At 43.5% G+C, this 17,850-nt stretch overlaps 1 protein-coding gene across 7 annotated transcripts in view; it reads right to left on the bottom strand.

Annotated features, from left to right (window-relative positions):
• Positions 1-4,712: 4,712 nt before the first annotated feature.
• ARHGEF33 (Rho guanine nucleotide exchange factor 33) overlaps positions 4,713-17,850 on the bottom strand; it is a 65,280-nt gene continuing 52,142 nt past the window's right edge. For 3 of the 7 annotated variants that reach the window (XM_070429057.1, XM_070429063.1, XM_070429058.1), the window contains 3 exons: positions 15,411-16,245; positions 12,082-12,221; positions 4,713-5,138 (listed from right to left, as the gene is read on the bottom strand). In XM_070429057.1, the coding sequence (XP_070285158.1) occupies positions 5,009-5,138; positions 12,082-12,221; positions 15,411-16,245 (1,105 nt within the window). In that variant the 3' untranslated portion in view covers positions 4,713-5,008. Of the gene's footprint in view, positions 5,146-5,546; positions 6,983-12,081; positions 12,222-15,410; positions 16,246-17,850 lie in introns of those variants that run through there. The other 4 variants (XM_070429061.1, XM_070429060.1, XM_070429059.1 and 1 more) reach the window with 4 other exon arrangements.

The following is a 17,850-nucleotide window of genomic DNA, read 5'->3' as shown; positions in this document are numbered from 1 at the left end:
TTGTAGGCCACTGTGAAATCCAAGTATGTATTATTGAGTATATAATTTAGGTAATCAATAGCTATAGGAAAATAACTTTAATATTGATATTAGTCAAACAATTCTGAATTGGCTCTTATAACGTCACTTTCTTTGAGTTTTAACCAGGTGGTTTGCTTTTCTATTTAATCATGTTAGCTCATCACAGATTCAGGGCGCTTAAGTACCTAAGGCACAGCCCACAGCTGAACCGCCTTTTTGCAGATAGATGCACATGGTTTCCAGAGGGAAGGAGAGCTTTGATTGAGTAAAACCAAAAAAGCAGTTTATGCCCATTCTAACATTTTAGGAATGTTGATTTTCACTGAAGGCAAGAAAAACACTATAGTCATTTTCAGAAGTTGGTTTCTCTACCTTCATGATTCATCAAGAAAAGGAAGAGCCAAAACCGGTTTGGCTCAGTGGATAGAGCGTCGGCCTGCGGACTCAGGGGTCCCAGGTTCTATTCCGGTCAAGGGCATGTACCTGGGTTGCGGGCACATCCCCAGTGGGAGATGTGCAGGAGGCAGCTGATCGATGTTTCTAACTATCTCTCTCCCTTCCTCTCTATGGAAAGTCAATAAAATATATTTAAAAAAAAAAAAAGAAAAGGAAGAATCATTGTGATACAAGAGTACAATAAGTAAGTGCCTTGAAAACACACATCTGTGTTCACACTCTGGTTCTATTACGTACTAGATGTGTGACTTTGGAGAAGTTATTAAATGAGTCTCTGTTCTTTATCAATGCATGAGGTTAATAGATCTACTCTACTATTGGTGACTATTGTGGGGTTTAAAGGTACACTAATTCTCAATAAAGTCACCAATAAGTTCTGCAACTTTAAGCAAATTGACATAATGAAACCAATTTAACCACGGGTTATTTGATATAAACAAGAGTAAAGTTCCTAGAGTATTCATCAATGTTATAATGAAACAACATTCACGAAACACTATTATTCAAGGACCTGCTATGATATGTGTAAAGTCCAGTGCCTTTTACAGAGTAGTTGCACATTAAATGGTAAGTGAAGTTGAAAGGGACATATTTTCAAAATTTGCCTGCTATTAGATATCTTTTAAGAGGTTGATGGTTCATCCTGAATTCCCCATAGTTTGATTCTTTACAGCTTCCTTTAATGTTTATTGCCACTTAAATTGGTTTGCGTGACCTTAGTTATAAGCATTTCATAAGGGACCATCTGATTATTCAACTTTCAGCAAGTATTTATTGTTCCAGGTACAGTTCCGATGTTGGCACAGAATAGAACAGACAAAAAATCATACCATCGTGGGATTAATAGTAGTGAAAAGATGTGGACCAGTGGCTCCCAAACTTATTTGGCCTACCGCCCCCTTTCCAGAAAAAATATTACTCAGCCCCTGGAAATTAATTTTTTTTAAATTTTAATAGCAGTTACTCATCGCCCCAAAATGCACCTGTGGCCATCACCGCCCCCCTGGATCGCTGCAGCGCCCACCGGGGGGCGGTAGCACCCACTTTGGGAATCACTGATGTAGACAATAGGTAATAAAAGTAAATAGGTATGTTATACATTAGAATGTTGCAACTACTATGAACAAGGACAAGGTGGCTGGGAATGTAGGGGACAGGAGGTGAAATTTAAAGGGGATGACCAGAGTCAGCCTCATGGACAAGGTGACCGATGAGTGAAGATTTGAAGGAGGTGAAAGAATGAGACATGGCAAGTATCTGGGAAAAGAATATACCAAGTCCCAGGGAACAGTCAATTCAAAATCTCACAGGCAGGAGCATACTTGGTATGGCTGCTTGTATCTGGAGAGGAGTGAATGTAGGTGAAATAGAAAATGCCATTAGAGGTTTAATGTGGTCCAGATCACTTGTAATGACTTTGGCTTCTGTTTGAGAAAAATAGAACCCTATGAGGGTTTGAACAGAGGCATGACATGATCTGATTTACATTTTAACAGGATTACTCTGGCTGCTATGTTGAGAATAATTAGGGGTTAAGAGTGGGAATAAGGCCCTACTGGTGTGGCTCAGTGGTTGAGCATCGACCTATGAACCTGGAGGTCGTGGTTTGATTCCCGGTCAGGAAACATGCCTGGGTTGCAGGCTCGATCCTCAGTGGGAGGCGTGTAGGAGGCAGTCAATTGATGATTCTGTCATTATTGATGTTTCTATCTCTCTCTCCCTTCCTCTCTGAAATCAATAAAAAAATAAAAATAAAAAACGGGTGGGAATAAGGAAGTTAGCCCAATAGAAGGCAGTTTGGCCAATGTGACCGAAGTGGAGGTGGTGAGAAGAGGTCAAACTCTGAAAAAAAGAAAAAAGAAAAGAAAAAGAGGCTGGAGTCTGGACACATTTGGAAGACAGCCAATTTGGTGATAGAACAGAAGTTGGCTGTAAGAAATAGAAATGTCAAGGATGACATCAATGTTTTTGGCCTTGGAAGGACAAAGTTACCATTAACTGAGGTGGGGAATATATGGTTGAAGCAGGCTTGGACATGTTAAGTTCAGTAAGTACATTAGACATCTGAGAGATGCCAAGGATGCAGTCGAAGATATAAGTCTGGAGTTTAGGAGAGAGTTTTGGGCTGGAGCTATAAAATTGGAAATCACTTTCATAAATGTCCTATTTTAAAACCAGCAGACTGGAAAAAGAAGAGATTTAAGCAAAGGAGAGACTTGGGACCAAGAAGGAAATGCCAATGGAAAAAGATGAACAGGAGGCATGAATATGTTGTGTCCTTGAGGTCTAATGAAGAACTTTCAGAAGGAGGGAGTGATCAGGATGTCAAATGCCATTTGATAGGGAGAGTAAGATGTCTGAGAATGGACCATTCCTTTAGCAAGGTGAAGTGATGAGCAGTGAGGGCTGGCATGGGCCCAACTGAATTTAATAAAAAACGGGAGGAGAGGAACTGGAGCAGTTTCTTCTTTCAAGTTTTACTATAAAAGAAAGCAGAGAACTGTCAAGAGATTTATTTTCCTTTAAAAATTGGAGAAATAGGAGCATGTTTGTATGCTGAAGGGTCTTCCCTGGTTGAAAAGGAATATGTGATAATGAGGAAATGGGATGTATCCAGTGGTAAGTGGAAACAACCCACTTAGAAACACAGATGGTATCCAGCCACAGACTTTTACAGTAGATCTCACTATCTTTAGATGAATGGGTTTATATACACGAGAAAGAAACAACACAATTCATTTTCTTGCTGATAATTAAGAGCAGTTAATGTTACTATGTCTCAGGAAATGAGGCAAGAAGGAGGGATAAAAATCACTATTTTATAGTTAACAAACTGGTTTTGATGACTTATCCAAGATTATGCACTAAGCTCTTCAAAAAAAACCATTAATTTTGGAAAATAAGTTACTTGTGTTAGGCACAAAAAATTTAACTACTTTGAATGTCTGACAACTTCCCAAAATAATATTTTCAGTCATACCTAAATCACATCCTCATGTTCTTATAATGTGTAAAAATTCACTCTAGTTTCACACAACAATTTCTTCAAGCACTGTCACCAAAACTTCTTTGGCCAGATAATAGAGATAAATCTAATTTCAAAGGAGTTCATTAATTTTGGGAAAATGGACAGTTTGACTTACTTAAACTTAAATATTGGAAACCCCCCAAACTTGGCAGCCAATCCTACGTGTTCCAGACCACCTATTGTTCAAAATGCTAAGGAATGCATTCCTAAGTAAGTCACCAGACAAGTAGAAGAAAACTTGTAACACTTAAAAGTGAAACTTCCCCATTTGATCAAACAGTGCATTACTAGAGGAATATTCTCCAAGAAATAAGTGTGGGTGCCAAGATTTTGAATAAACAGTAACCAAATGCCCCTAATTTATTATAGACAATAGCCTGGAAATGGACACTAATTGTTTAAACCTAATTTTTTTTTTTCTATTATGATTCTGATATTTGGGGCATGTCAAGGACATAGGCCTTCTTAGACATATCCATGTAGAAACAGAGCACATTTTATTACCCCTCATCCAAGCAAGCCTCATTGCAAAGATTCTTGTCTGAGCTTTAAAAACTCTGTTTCTTTATAACTTACTTCAGGAAAACAGGATAAGGTACTGCCAGCCCTAAGTTTTCATGGCTCATATGTGAGCCATTAACGCATCGATGTGTTGCCACCTTCCTTCCAGGGCGAAGGAAACTTTTAAGAGGATGTGGCTCAGTCGGTGCTTTTCCCCCCAATGCATCTGGTCATGAGGGTGTGTGTAGCACTCAAGATCACTAGGGGATCTCAGTCCTGATTGCTCAATAAAACAGACTCTGGACTGTTCCCATCTGTAGCAAAACACACACACACACACACACACACACACACACACACACAATGTTTTTTTAGCCTCCAACTTTCTAAAGAAATCATTGTTCCCTCTATCTACTGATTTTCATAACCATAGAACATGAGAAATACTACTCATAAGGTTCTCTTCCTGTTTGGAGATCAATGTGTCTTTTGTATCATGGTATAAAATCTCCACAACCCAAGAATTGCACCATGTAAAATAAATTCTGTTAATTGATTCCTTTGCCTTAAGGAATGTTAGGTACTGCCTTAGAGTCTAAGAACTGGGGTGAATTATAAGCCAAATGTCTAGGAAGCATAAAATGCATATCCATGTTAAATGTGAACAAGCTAATATCACACTAGGACAATGACTTCAAGGTGGAAGTTTTGATCTTACAAACGTTTATTTTCCTCCACATTTATTGTGTTTTTTTGTAATACTGTGAAAAGTCTTCGTTTCCCTTTTCCCAAGTGTTGAGGTTCAAAAAGCCAGTTCTCAACCATAGACTAATCTTCATCTCTTCAATGTCTTGTTTTTATGTTGATTTAGTTTCATATGTAAGTATTTATATTAGTTTTCCTCAGGGATTTATACACCAATATATATATTTTCCTACACAAATATATATACAAGCTTTTGATCCTCATCTTACCACTTGACAATACAACTTTAAGTATGTTTTACACAGCTGTTCCTTGGTCAAGGTCATTTGCAAGAGCAAGTCGGTTTCTGAAGAAATCTTGTTTGGTGGGTGAAGGATCCATTGAGGGATTCTCATTAGTTTTTTCCCTGTATTCTGATCCACTGGACCTAAAATCTCAGCACACAGATAAAGTACAGGTTGATTTGGTTTTAATTGTTCTCAAATATTTTATCTATCCAAATTGTTTTGCATTTGTAAAACAGTTACCTCCTAGACCTGGAATAATATTTACTTCCCCTGAATTCATGACTCAGGACATGTGTAACTAAGATTTGCAGGGAATATAAAGAGAATATCTTTCTAATGCTTTATGGGGACAATTGTAACAACTGTGTATGTCAGTGTAAGATATTGTGTAATAACACTGTAAAAGGGGAACTAAGCTCAGAAAATTAAAGAAATCCTATTTTTTTATTTAACCAAGTAACTACTCCACAAACAAGTAAGGCCCTTAAATTAAAATGGATGGAATTCATTGTTCTCAACCAAGGTTATCAAGGGTCTTTACTGAACTTGGGCATTACATTACAAACTCTTGCTTTTACTGGTTTTCATTTTTGAATAAAAGATTTATTGAAACCAACCACACATATATGCTACATTTGGTAGAATGCAGAAATTGGTACAGTAATCAGATTAAGGAGATTCTGTAATCTCAACCACCACGAAGGAGACCAAGCCCAATCAATAGTCAACAACTCAGATCAGTCCAATTGAGTCCCCAGTCCAGGGTGCATTCTTCCTTTATCTTGGTTAAGCCAGTTGGGTAATCCATTCCAGCTCTGCACCTTCTCCAGTTTGTTCATGTCAGAAGTCCCTGGAGGGAGGAGGCTTTCTGGAAAACCTCTGATAAGCTAGGCTGGGGCCCTTTGGCTAGCTTAAACTCTGAGCTAGAATAGGTAAAACTATCCCAACGACTAGAAACCAGTATCTTAAAGACCTCATGTAGGATGTATGAAAGTGATGTTAGACATGAAGTTCTTTGTCCAAAGCTCCTACACAACTAAAGAAATTCTCCATATGTGGAGGCAGAGTCAGGCATGCTTCCACTACCCACAGAGAAGAGTAAGTCCTTTCCCTGCCATCGGTATACTATGAGTCCACATTGTTGTTATTAGATAAGCTCATTATGACTATCATTTACTGAAATTACTGGGCAGAATTTAAACATCCTTTTTACTTTATTAAAGGAAGGAAGTTAGATCCACACAAAGAATAAAATCCTAATGTCTGGAAACCTGATGACTGACTAGATATTTTTACTTTTCACCCTGATAGTTGGTATTACAGATGAAGCCACAGATGCCCAGCATGCTTTCTACCTCTGGTCTGTAAGGAGCACTTTCCTACTACATCCCAATGCATAGAAGAAAAACTACTCAACCCAAGTGCCTCTGGGCAGTCATCAGATAAGATGGTATCTGGGTGGGGTGAAAGTCCTCTTCCTTTCCAAGGAGCCCCCTTGGAATTCTCCCTTGAAACAGCCTCCACAAGCCCACCTACTAGTAGAACTCCTGGCCTTCTCTCGCCTCTCAGAACTCCCACCTGCCTCCAATTCAAGTCATCCCTGACAAGTACAGTTGTGTCCAAAATGTTAGGAAGATATGGACCATTTCATTCTTTCCCCCATATCGTCTATTATCCAGAAGACTAGGGAATGCCTATTAAGTTTTAGGGGCAGGAAGTAGGAAGCAAGATTTGAATGTGGCTGATGTTTTTTCCTAAATTGTTCCCCTAACGTGGCAGTTTCTCATCAGAAAGTCATTAGTCAAAACTTGCAATCTCTACCTCACATTTCCCCTTGGCTACATCTGATCTCTCCAAAACCCAACATGTCATATTTGACGGTTCTAACATGCAACTATTTAATGTTTACCTGGAAATGGGAAAGCTTTGATGTCACCACCAGCCCCAAGGACCACAGAAATCTTCACCAGATGCGTTCCCATTTCTGAAACAAATGCCAAAATCGCCCTGTCTAGTTTTCAAAGTCCACGAACTCAGCTTAGTTTTTTCTTTTTTAACTGCTCTTCTCATAAACAACCTCTGTGTGTCTCCAGGTTTGTGAATTTCTCTGTGCTTCTTGACATTAACTATTAATTAACTAATGGCTAACTTGCAAATCCTTTAAAAAATCTGGCATCCGCTGTAGCCATGACTAAAAGCTCATTTTCATCCTTTTTTAAGACAATTTTAACTGACCTCTACACTGCGTACATGGTATGTGGCCACTTCGACAGCTGGACTCTTCCAAAGATGTGGCTGTTAGGCTCTGAAGTAATATTGACCTAAATTACTTGGAAATCATCTGCAGACTGAGAAGAAAGGGCCAGAGTATTTGCTTTTACTCCCTTTCTCTATAAACGAGCAATGGCTTTGGAGCTCCTGGAGCCATGGCTGTTGAGTACAGGGCAGATCTGAGCAGGCACTGAAGACACAGGCAGGCAAACACTTGCTGGGTAAGGGTACAACACTACCAGTACATTCTGACACCTAACCATCCAAGTTAAATTTGCTACAAATGAACCTTGAAAGTTTGGAGCTGGGGAAGGGAGGAGGGGGTGGAATCTGGGGCACAGAACCCTCTGACCTAAGAAGGGCTGGTTTTCTGATTGGAAAGACTGTCCGCTTTGAAAGCTTTAGGAGACATGTCCCTGGAGAAATAAGGGGCATATCTCCTAGTAATCAACAAGGTGACTGACAAATGAGCTTTCGCTTACTACATGTTTGCTGAGTGCTTACTATCTTTCAACCTTGCAGCTGGGTTACCCTTACATTTGGGCTGTAAGCTCTTAATGGACTGCAACTATTTCTTTTACTTCTTTTGTGCTAAACAGAACCTAGTACACTAAAGATCCTTAACTTAGGGATTGACTTCAAATAACCTATTGAGAAACACAATAAGGTTTGAGTAATGTACAGTGTCATCCCTTCAACTATCTCCTTCAATTTTAAAGTTATATTGGGAAATACAATGGGAAATGAGAAAGAACTCCAAACTAAGAATGAATGTATAAAGGACTTGAGATTAGTCTTTAGGAGGTAAAAAAGAAGGTGAGGGTAAAATTATCAATTGATTCTTTAGTAGTCCTGTATTCTATTACATGGTCTGTCCCACAGCCAAGACTGGGCATATGCATAAACAGCTGATAAGACACCAAAAGAAGAGGGTTCAGATACTCAATTATATGGGGCCCGGCAGAACTACTCTCTCTGTGTGTGATTCAGACTGGAAATATTTTGATGTGATTGGTGGAGGGAGGGTAATGACTGGGAAGGAGCTACTCTGAGGTGTGTAAGTTATAAAGTGCTAAAGAAGAACAGAATGAGAGAAGAAGTAGAATTAATTATTTGGGAGTCGTATTGTTTATCTTCCACTGCTCCCAGATTTGAGGATAAAAAGGAAGAGCATTTGCATTTCTTAAACTGTCTTACATAATCCTTTTCCCCTATGTCACACCCCAAACCAAGAATTCTTATTAACCTAAGTGCAAGATTTATATACAAATATGAAGTAACATCTGCCTGAGACTTCAGGATAGTCTACACTTGAGTCTTTGACAACCTCCATATAGATCTTCTAGAATGGGATAGTTTGCCTCCCATCCTCTCAAAGGCAGGGGGATAAGGATTCAGTCCAGCATCAGCCTATCACACTAGGTCTGCTCCTGGCTTCTAAGACTCCTCATTTAAAACTGTAAAGTCACTTAACCTTTTCAAACGTTAAGATATGCGATCTTTCTTCTGATTAATTCTGGACAGCTTTCAGAGACATATGACCTGGTGTCTATCTACCCAGGACAGATGTGCCTGAGATAGAAACAGGGGATCATTCTTTTCCCCAAGTGTCTTGGGTATTTTTCAGGATTTTTTTTAAAGATGTCAACTTGACTCTCCCTTTTGAATCCTTGTGGGTATGAGCATCCGGCCCTCCCAGCCTCAGAGGGAAGAGAACCCTTTCCCAGGTTTTCTGTTGCATCTGGCTCCATGCCTAGCTTCATCCCGAAGCAGCATTCTGGGTGTGTGGGGCCACCAGCCAAACAAGCCCCTATGGATACAAAAAGTGTGTCAGTGTAGACAGGAATGAGCCTCCAGAGGTAGGGTAGGCAGGCAGTGAGCCGCAGATGTGACACGGGCGGCTTTTCTGGCACTGGTCCGTTCTGGACCTCTGAGGCCAGGCTCTGGCATGGTTCCAGTCCCCAGGGTAAACCACTTCCTAGTCACAGGGCTTGCTGCCAAAATGATCTCCCAACCACATGGGAGGAGAAGGACCTGAGTCTCTTGCTGGTTCTTCCATCTGCCTGTCCACAGACCTAACTTCAGAGTCCTCTGTAACAGCTCCTACATGAAGCTCCTACATAGCACCTGGGACTATGTCTTTCATGATTCCTGTACAAGTGTCTCACAAAGCACATGCACACAAGAAAGAATGCCTAATTGATGAGAAGAAGGGTGTGTTCTCAGCTAAGAGCACCTGGCATTTCCATGCTACACTGGGGCTTCCTTGTCATTCCTCTTTACCTTAGCATAATGAAGCAAACGTCCCATGGTCTTTGCAGGGAAATGCTCAGGAAAAGTCACTCAAGCTGTTTCTTGATCCCAGGCCAAACCCCCAAAGTGCCCATTGTGGTACCCTGGACATAAGGCGATAAGCAAGCATCTCCTGGTAGTGCTCACAGTCCTACACCAGATGTAAAAAACCAGGAAAGCCTGCCAGAGGAAGCAGCCATCTGTGTGGCCATTCATGTAACGCTTCGAAACTTAAATACAAAGTATGGTGGCAGCAATAGGATTGATGCAGGAGGGACTGATATAAGAGAAGAGATAAGAGGAGTAAGGGAATCCATTTGGTTCTAAGAAGGATCCCAAAAAGTTGCAAGATGACTGGAAGCAATTAACCAACATGAATTTGAAGCGTCCACACAGAAAGTCCTCAGCATTGTACTGAGGGCTGTGAAGGGGCTATAGAAAGATAAAATAGGGTCTTCCACACAGTGAGTCTTTAAAATTATGGGTCCCAAGGCCACATTAATTACTTGTGTCAGATGTTAAAAAGATGTAATTATGCAGATTGATCCACAACAAAGTCAAACTACAGATAAAGCAAATCTCAGCCCTGGACATGACTCAGGTGACTGTCCTGGACAATCTCTCACCCAGGTGGGAATCCTTGTCATAACATCCCTGACCAGGGTCATCTACCTTCTACCAAAGAGAACCCACTCCCTCACCAGGCAGCCAGCTCCAGTTCTAGGCAGTTGCATTTTTAGAAAGTTCTTCCTCTCACCCATTGCTCCTACTTCTGCCCCCTGGACACAGAGAGGATAAATCTATTTCCTCTGCCTCAGGTAACTGCACAGCATTTTCTTCCATCTCTCCAAAACATGGCAGTTTGTAAAAAAAAAAAAACACAGTGGTGGATCCAGGGCTCATTGCTTTCCAACAGACAGTACCCAGTCATTATAAATGGCAGCGGGCAAAAAGTGGCTGTGTATTTTGGGAATACTGTGGTTAAAAAGACAAAGGTTCAAGCAGTGCCCTTACAGCGGTTCTCAACCTGTGGGTCACGAACAATAAAAATACATCCTGCATATCAGATATTTACATTACGATTCATAACAGTAGCAAAATTACAGTTATGAAGTAGAAACGAAAATAATTTTATGGTTGGGGGTCACCACAACATGAGGAACTGTATTAAAGGGTGGCGGCCTTAGGAAGGTTGAGAACCACAGCTAGAAGGATTTAGGAACCTAAATCCCAAGGTCAGGCAGGGGAGTTGTCTGCCTCCAGGTTTCTCCACTCTTGACACAAGTAGGCACTAAGTCTATGAACCTAAAGAGAGAGACAATTCTTAACTCCTCACCCGAAATCAAGGGGATCCAGCAAAAGCCATGCCTGTGTGCATGGGGCTGCCTTAGCGAAACTGAAAGGGGACTTTGCAGGGTAGGGCTGTTTCTGATTGAGTCATGTTTCTGTCTCTGCCTATTTCCCCTTCTTCCAGTAACAACAGGTGAGGACCAGCAGAGACCCACTGATCTCAGTACCACTCTCCCCAAGGGAGAAGAATTAGACAAACTATCAAAAAAAGAGTCCTCACTCCAGGCCTGCCCCCAATTCTTTCACCAGGATAATTCATTATCTAGATCAGCCCAGGAACCTCTACCTTTAAGAATGTGATTTTCCTGTGCTTCCTCATTTATTAGAAACTCTCCAACGGCAGCAATAATGTCCTTAACTTTTCCATCCACTAAAATATGAAGACTTACTGTTTAAAACTGACTGCAAGAACCTCCTCCACCAAGTAAAACTAAGCAGCAGGGGAAAATCTCTCTAAGGAAGAGTGAAGTAGGCCTGAGGACCCGTGGCAATAGAGGCTGCAGTTTCTCAGGTGTGCAATGGCTGGACTTGCACAGTATGTTCCTTACATTTCATGCTGGGGTTAGACCACTGTCTCCCAGTATGTAAGACAGGGATGGTAAGTGCTGGCCAAAAAGAAGGACCAGAGAAGGGAAATGGCTTGTTTTTGCCTCCTATGGAGTATGGAAACTCCATTACAGTGATTTTTTTAAACTAAGGCCCACGCCAAATCTATTCAATCATTTCAGATAGGGAAGACAGTGTAAGTCCCAATAAACAGTACTCTAGGGCCCTACAGGCAGAAGTGCTGAGATGCCTTAGAAAACTTTCCATTGCTCCCAACTCCCATAGAGGATCCCACTCCTCCCAGGCTAAAAGGAATTCCACTGTCACCAGCTCATTTCCCAGGGGACCGCCTCTGCTCACTCTGCTCAGGACACGTGACTTTGGGAACAAGGAAGTAGGGCTAAAAGATAGAAGAGGCAGAGGACAGAGCTGAGTTTGCTTTTACTCTAGGAGATTACAAGGAGAAACATCTTCACCTGCATGAATCGTGGCTACTGGGAGCAGGCACTGAGCTTGAAGCCGTTGTGTGAAACCAGGCTACTCCATACTTATTACTATTAAAACCTCAAGACTCAGCCCAAAGGGAAATGAGTTACAATGCTGTCTTGTCTAAGGGCTACTCACTTCTTTTTAAAGAGCTTGCGGAAGGAGCTGCGAAAGCCCCCTTTCTGGTCTTGCCTGGGGTTTTGATCGCTGAAAGACGTTTGTTCACTTTCTCTTTCTTCCTTTGGACAGAATCTGGTGGTGTCTTCTAAGTGCATCTCCTGAAAACACAAAAGAGGGATTTCTTTTTCACTCTGTTCCATCGTTAACATCTATCCTGACTGTGGGACACTTTTTTTTTTTTTTAAGCTCGGTCACTTTCCTCTTCCACCCCCAAAGGCTAATGGTGGGTACCCTATTCCAACTACAGCAAACCTAGGCTAATTGAGAAATTAGTAGTTGAAAAGAGGATATTTTCTGCTGAGTGTAGCAGTATTTTCTATGTATCAAGGCAAAGAGTCTAGAGTCTATATCATAATCCTATATGATATAACAATAATTAAAGACCAGGGGTTAAAGGAAATTGGCAAATGTTTAAAGAGTATAGAGAATAACTTCTTCTGGCACAAATACCAGATGTAGGACCCTCACAGCTCTGGGTATGTTTCTCTTTCTACAAAATAAGAAAGTGGCTTGATTTTAATACTTGTTTTAAACTAATGTTCCTAACTCTTCATTTTAGACATAAAAGAAGAAGTTTTTAAGAGGTCACATCTGTTTAAAAGCAAATATCAATTAATATTTCCAACCTGCACATATGCCTTTAATACAGCTTTTACAATTCTTAGTTCGTGGGATTTGGAATGTAAAGTAAAAATAAGGCTCTATCTTTTGTGAACTCTCTAGTTTGTTTTTAACTGTGAGATGTGCTAAATAAAATAGATATGAATATATATTTATGTTCCATATGAACAAAACATTTACTGAAAGGTGACTGCAATTCAAAGCAAACAAAAATAGATGCTTAATTTTGAACCCAAGAAGTCAAAACAAAAGCCACCCTGAAAGTTTCATGAATTAGATGGATAACTGCTTGCTGATAGAGAAGCAAAGATCGGGGATAATTTTTTTTTTTTCCAAGAAACATATGGGTTTGAATTTGAGACCTTAACTTGGGATTGTAGTGGCAGATCTAGAGATTCTCTGATATTCTACTAAGGTTCAAAACTAAACCATGGAGACCAACATCTTGATGGGTTAGTGTGGTATTTCTCAAAGTGTGGTTTTGAACCACACTACAGGATCAACTGGGGCCTTTATTTAAAATATAGATCCCCCGCCGGAACCGGTTTGGCTCAGTGGATAGAGCGTCGGCCTGTGGACTGAAAGGTCCCAGGTTCGATTCCGGTCAAGGGCATGTACCTGGGTTGCAGGCACATCCCCAGTAGGAGGTGTGCAGGAGGCAGCTGATCGATGTTTCTCTCTCATCGATGTTTCTAACTCTCTATCTCTCTCCCTTCCTCTCTGTAAAAATCAAAAATCAATAAAATATATTTTAAAAATATATATATATAGATCCCTAAGCCCCACCCAGATTTTCTGAACCAGAATCTCTGGAGTTAAACACACATAAGATTTTGAAAAGCTGTGGTGTAAGGTATGCCCCTGCCCACTGCACTTAATGTTTCTATGAATCATCTAGGAATCTTGCTAAAATGCAGATTCTGATTCAGTAGGTCTGGGATGGGGCCCACATTCTGCATTTATAGCAAGCTCCCAGGTAGGTAATGCATTCATTCCTGGCCCAAGAACCACATTTTGAGAAATGGGCTTTTAGGGACTATTTAGAAACTAAGTCTATTAATCGTTTAAGGAAAATCTTTCTGTGGCATCATGTTCTTGATAATATCTTGCACTTGTAGAGCATTCCATACTTTGAAAAGCATATTGACCAAGTTTATCTTCTTTGTCCTGATCCTCACAACAGCACTGTGAGGTGGGAAAGGTATATATTGTCCTATTTTTACAGATGTGAAAACTGGAGGCACAGAGAAGCCAAGCGCCCTGACCCAAAGCCCACAGCTATTTGGCAGCGGAGTCAGGACTAGAACACAGATCTCCCCACACCTAGTCAGGTGTTCTTTGCAGAAAGCATACTGTCTTTCTTTCTTAAAGACTAAAGACTAGGGTCTGACCTCATTAACTGTCCCCAAAGTTTCAGACCAAGGTCAGATAGCAAAATACTAAACGGTGACATGAAGGCCAGCTGGTGGATCAATGCTTCCCTGGCTATTTTGTGTTGTCTCCGTCCCGCCGGAGTCTGCAAAGTCACGTGACACCTGTTTCCAGTCAACGGGAAACCAGCTTGTCTTTGCCGTGAACTTTGCAGGGAGGCCACCGTGAGGCAGGGCAACTCGTGTCTTCCCAAGCTGCACGCGAGCTAGCACGGGTCAGGGAGTGGAGTGAGGCGGCAGTGTTGGATATATATTTTTTTTAATATATTTTATTGATTTTTTACAGAGAGGAAGGGAGAGGGATAGAGAGTTAGAAACATGGATGAGAGAGAAACATCGATCAGCTGCCTCCTGCACATCTCCTACTGGGGATGTGCCCGCAACCCAGGTACATGCCCTTGACCGGAATCGAACCTGGGACCTTTCAGTCCGCAGGCCGACGCTCTATCCACTGAGCCAAACCGGTTTCGGCAGTGTTGGATATTTTGAACATTTAAACAAGGAGGCGTGTGTGCCTCACCGGCAAAGGAAGAAACAGGCAGGCGGGGACTTGCCTGCAATGCTTTGCAAGTGAAGGACCCTGCCCTAATCAGTTTGGCTCAGTGAACAGAGCATCGGCCTGCGGACTCAAGGGTCCCAGGTTCGATTCCGGTCAAGGGCATGTACCTTGGTTGTGGGCACATCCCCAGTGGGAGGCAGCTGATCGATGTTTCTCTCTCATCAATGTTTCTAACGCTCTATCCCTCTCCCTTCCTCTCTGTAAAAAATCAAATATATATATATATATATGTATATATATATATACATATGTATATATATATATACATATATATACATATGTATATATATATATATATATTTTAAAGTGAAGCACCCTGAGGCGCTGCAGCTTGTGCAGGAAGGCCGAGGAGACCCCTAACTCTTTCCGTGGGTGCGGGGGTGGCGGGGAAGCAGGTGTAAGCCGACTCTGTGTCTTTTAGATCTCTTTGCCGTCATATATATCCATGCAGGGCATGCCAACTGTGTCTCGGTGCCAAGTGCAGGTCAGACGCTAACACTCTCCTTTGAGGGCATCTGAGGTCAGGACAAGCCTTGACCCCAGCACCTGCCTTAATAGGCCGTTGGGACTCGCCCAGCCGGCCGCTCCCCACCTGGCAAGGCCCCCTCCACACTGCAGGTGAGGCCAGGCTGCTCCCTGGACAGGTAGGCCCGGGTTTGGGTTCGGTTTTACTTTACCCTCCTTACTTCCAAATAGGTCTGCTTTTCGCTTTGGGACCTCTGCTGGGGGAAGTAGGTCCTGGGCGCGCCGCGGGCGGCGGCGGCGGCGGCCGAGCCGTGCGAGCCGTGCGAGCCGTGCGCTTGCGCGGCGCGCTCGGCCTTGAGCGGCGCGCGGCCGCCGCTGCTGCTGCGCGTGCTGTAGAGGCGCGGGGCCACGCCCTCGGCGGGCGGCGCGCGCGGGAACTCCTTGAGCGAGCGGCTCAGCGGCTTGGCCTTGCCGTGCGCCTGCGCCTGCGCCTGCGCCACCTCCAGCTTGTAGGCGCCGCTGCTGCTCGCCGGCGACGTGGCGCTCTTGGGCAGCGGCTGCAGCGCGTGCTCCGGCCGCTCGGCCTCCATGGCGAAGCTGACGGGCCGCAGGAAGCAGATGTCCAGGCTGGACTCGGAGGAGGCGGGCGAGCAGTTCTCGAAGAGGGCCGGCGCCTGGAAGGGCTCCTCGTCGTAGGGCGCGGGCAGCGCGAAGAGCTCGCCGCCGTATTCGAACTCCTCGTAGGCCGAGGGCGCGAAGCCGCGGGCGTCGGGCAGCAGCTCGGCCTGGGCGCGCAGGGAGCGCTCCACGTTGCCCAGCGAGGGCTCGGCGGGCGAAGGCTCGAAGTCCATCTCCGGGATGGACTGCAGGGGCCCCGAGAGCGCCTTCCCGTCCTGCTCGGCCGGGCAGAACTGCGCCGGCGCCAGGAGGCTGTCGGGCCTCTCGTGCTTCCTGCCCTCCATCTCCCAGTCGCCGGGCTTCCCGGGCTGCATGCTGTCCATCAGGCTTTGCTGCTGTTGGCCTTTCTTCATGGGGGGCATCAGGTGCCTTTACAGGGGAGACAAGGCAGAAGAGGGGTGCGTACGGCTGGTTAGCGCCGGCCGGGGCCACACGGAGCCTGACGCCGCTGGGGCGCGAAACTGCCAGTTCTGCTCCCTGCCCCGCCCAAGCACCGCCATGTGGTACCTGCCGAGCGCCCACGAGCCCCGGCCCCTTCAAGCAGGAGCGTGGAAATGACCTGCTGAAAAGTGGGTGCCTGGAGCGCCCGCCCGAGCACGGAGGCACTGCGTAGAGATGGCTGGTGCCCCCAGGATGGGCATCACTCCCCCACGTGGGAGCGCCGACCCTCCCCACCACGTGTCAGGGCCCCGAGGTAACTCTTTTCTCTCCTCTCTCGCCCTGGCTGGTTCTGCTCCGTGGAGAGAGCGTCGGCCTGCGTACTGAGGGGTCCTGGGTTCGATTCTGGTCAAGGGCACTTGCCCGGGTTGCGGGCTCGGTCCCGGGTGGGGAACATGCGAGAGGCAGACGAGCAATGATTCTTTCTGACCATTGATCTTTCTCTCTCACCCTTCTCTCCCTTCCTCTCTGAAATCAGTAAAATTTATATATATATATATTTTTTTTTTTTTAAAGAATAAAACCCAAAGCAGAAATTATCTGTAGAATTGTCTGTATTTGGTAAAGTGGGGATTTGGAATTTTGGTTTCCCTTTTCCTTCCAGAAGTCCTGGTTCCAAAAGTAGCCAAGTTGACTTTATCCTTTTCTTTCAGAAGTAAAATAGGTCCCAGATGTATAAATGTCTAATCATTAAAGATCATCAAGAAAGTTTGCAGAACGAGAATTCAGCTTAGTGTGTTAGAGGGTTGTATGCAGAGACCTTGAAAGGCTGTCAGGTCCATCCACTGCCCAGAACAGCTTTCAGAGAAGCTATCAGAAGTGAAGAAGAGCTTATGAAGTCACTTTCTGAGAAAGCTTCAAGGAGAATTGGGAAAGGCTGAACAATATTCTTTCTGGATCACCCCAGACATATACATACATACATATATATATATATATATATATATATATATATATATATATATATTTCAGAGAGGAAGGGAGAGAGAAAAACATCAATGATGACAGAATCATTGATTGGCTGCCTTCTGCATGCCACTTCCTGGGGTTTGAGCCTGCAACCCGGGCATGTGTCTTTGACTGGAATCAAACCCACGACCCTTCAGTCCGAAGACCAACGCTCTATCCACTGAGCCAAAGAGGGCTCAGACCTATTTCTTATCCTCAGGGCCCAGACTTTTTTACTGACCCCTGACTGTGATTCCCTTTCCCTCCACTCTATGTTTTGGAGACCTTAAGTGGGTTCCCATCCTTCTGAGGGTTTGTAAAATGCCTTCCTGTCTTCTTATGGCACTCTTTTCAGACTATCATTGTTCAAACCCAGAGACTTATGCTGTAGGTATAGAGTAGTGGTTCTCAACCTTCCTAATGCCGCAACCCTTTAATACAGTTCATCATGTTGTGGTGACCCCCAATTTCATTGTTACAAATTGAACATAATTAAAGCATAGTGATTCATCACAAAAACAATATGTAATTATATATGTGTTTTCTGATGGTCTTAGGCGACCCCTGTGAAAGGGTCGTTCGACTGCC

The sequence above is a fragment of the Myotis yumanensis genome, unplaced genomic scaffold (genome assembly GCF_028538775.1).
Source record: "Myotis yumanensis isolate MYYU_CA2020_CCGP unplaced genomic scaffold, mMyoYum1.0.hap1 SCAF_11, whole genome shotgun sequence".
In the NCBI taxonomy this organism is placed as follows: domain Eukaryota; kingdom Metazoa; phylum Chordata; class Mammalia; order Chiroptera; family Vespertilionidae; genus Myotis; species Myotis yumanensis.
This window is presented reverse-complemented; position numbering and strand designations above follow the sequence as displayed.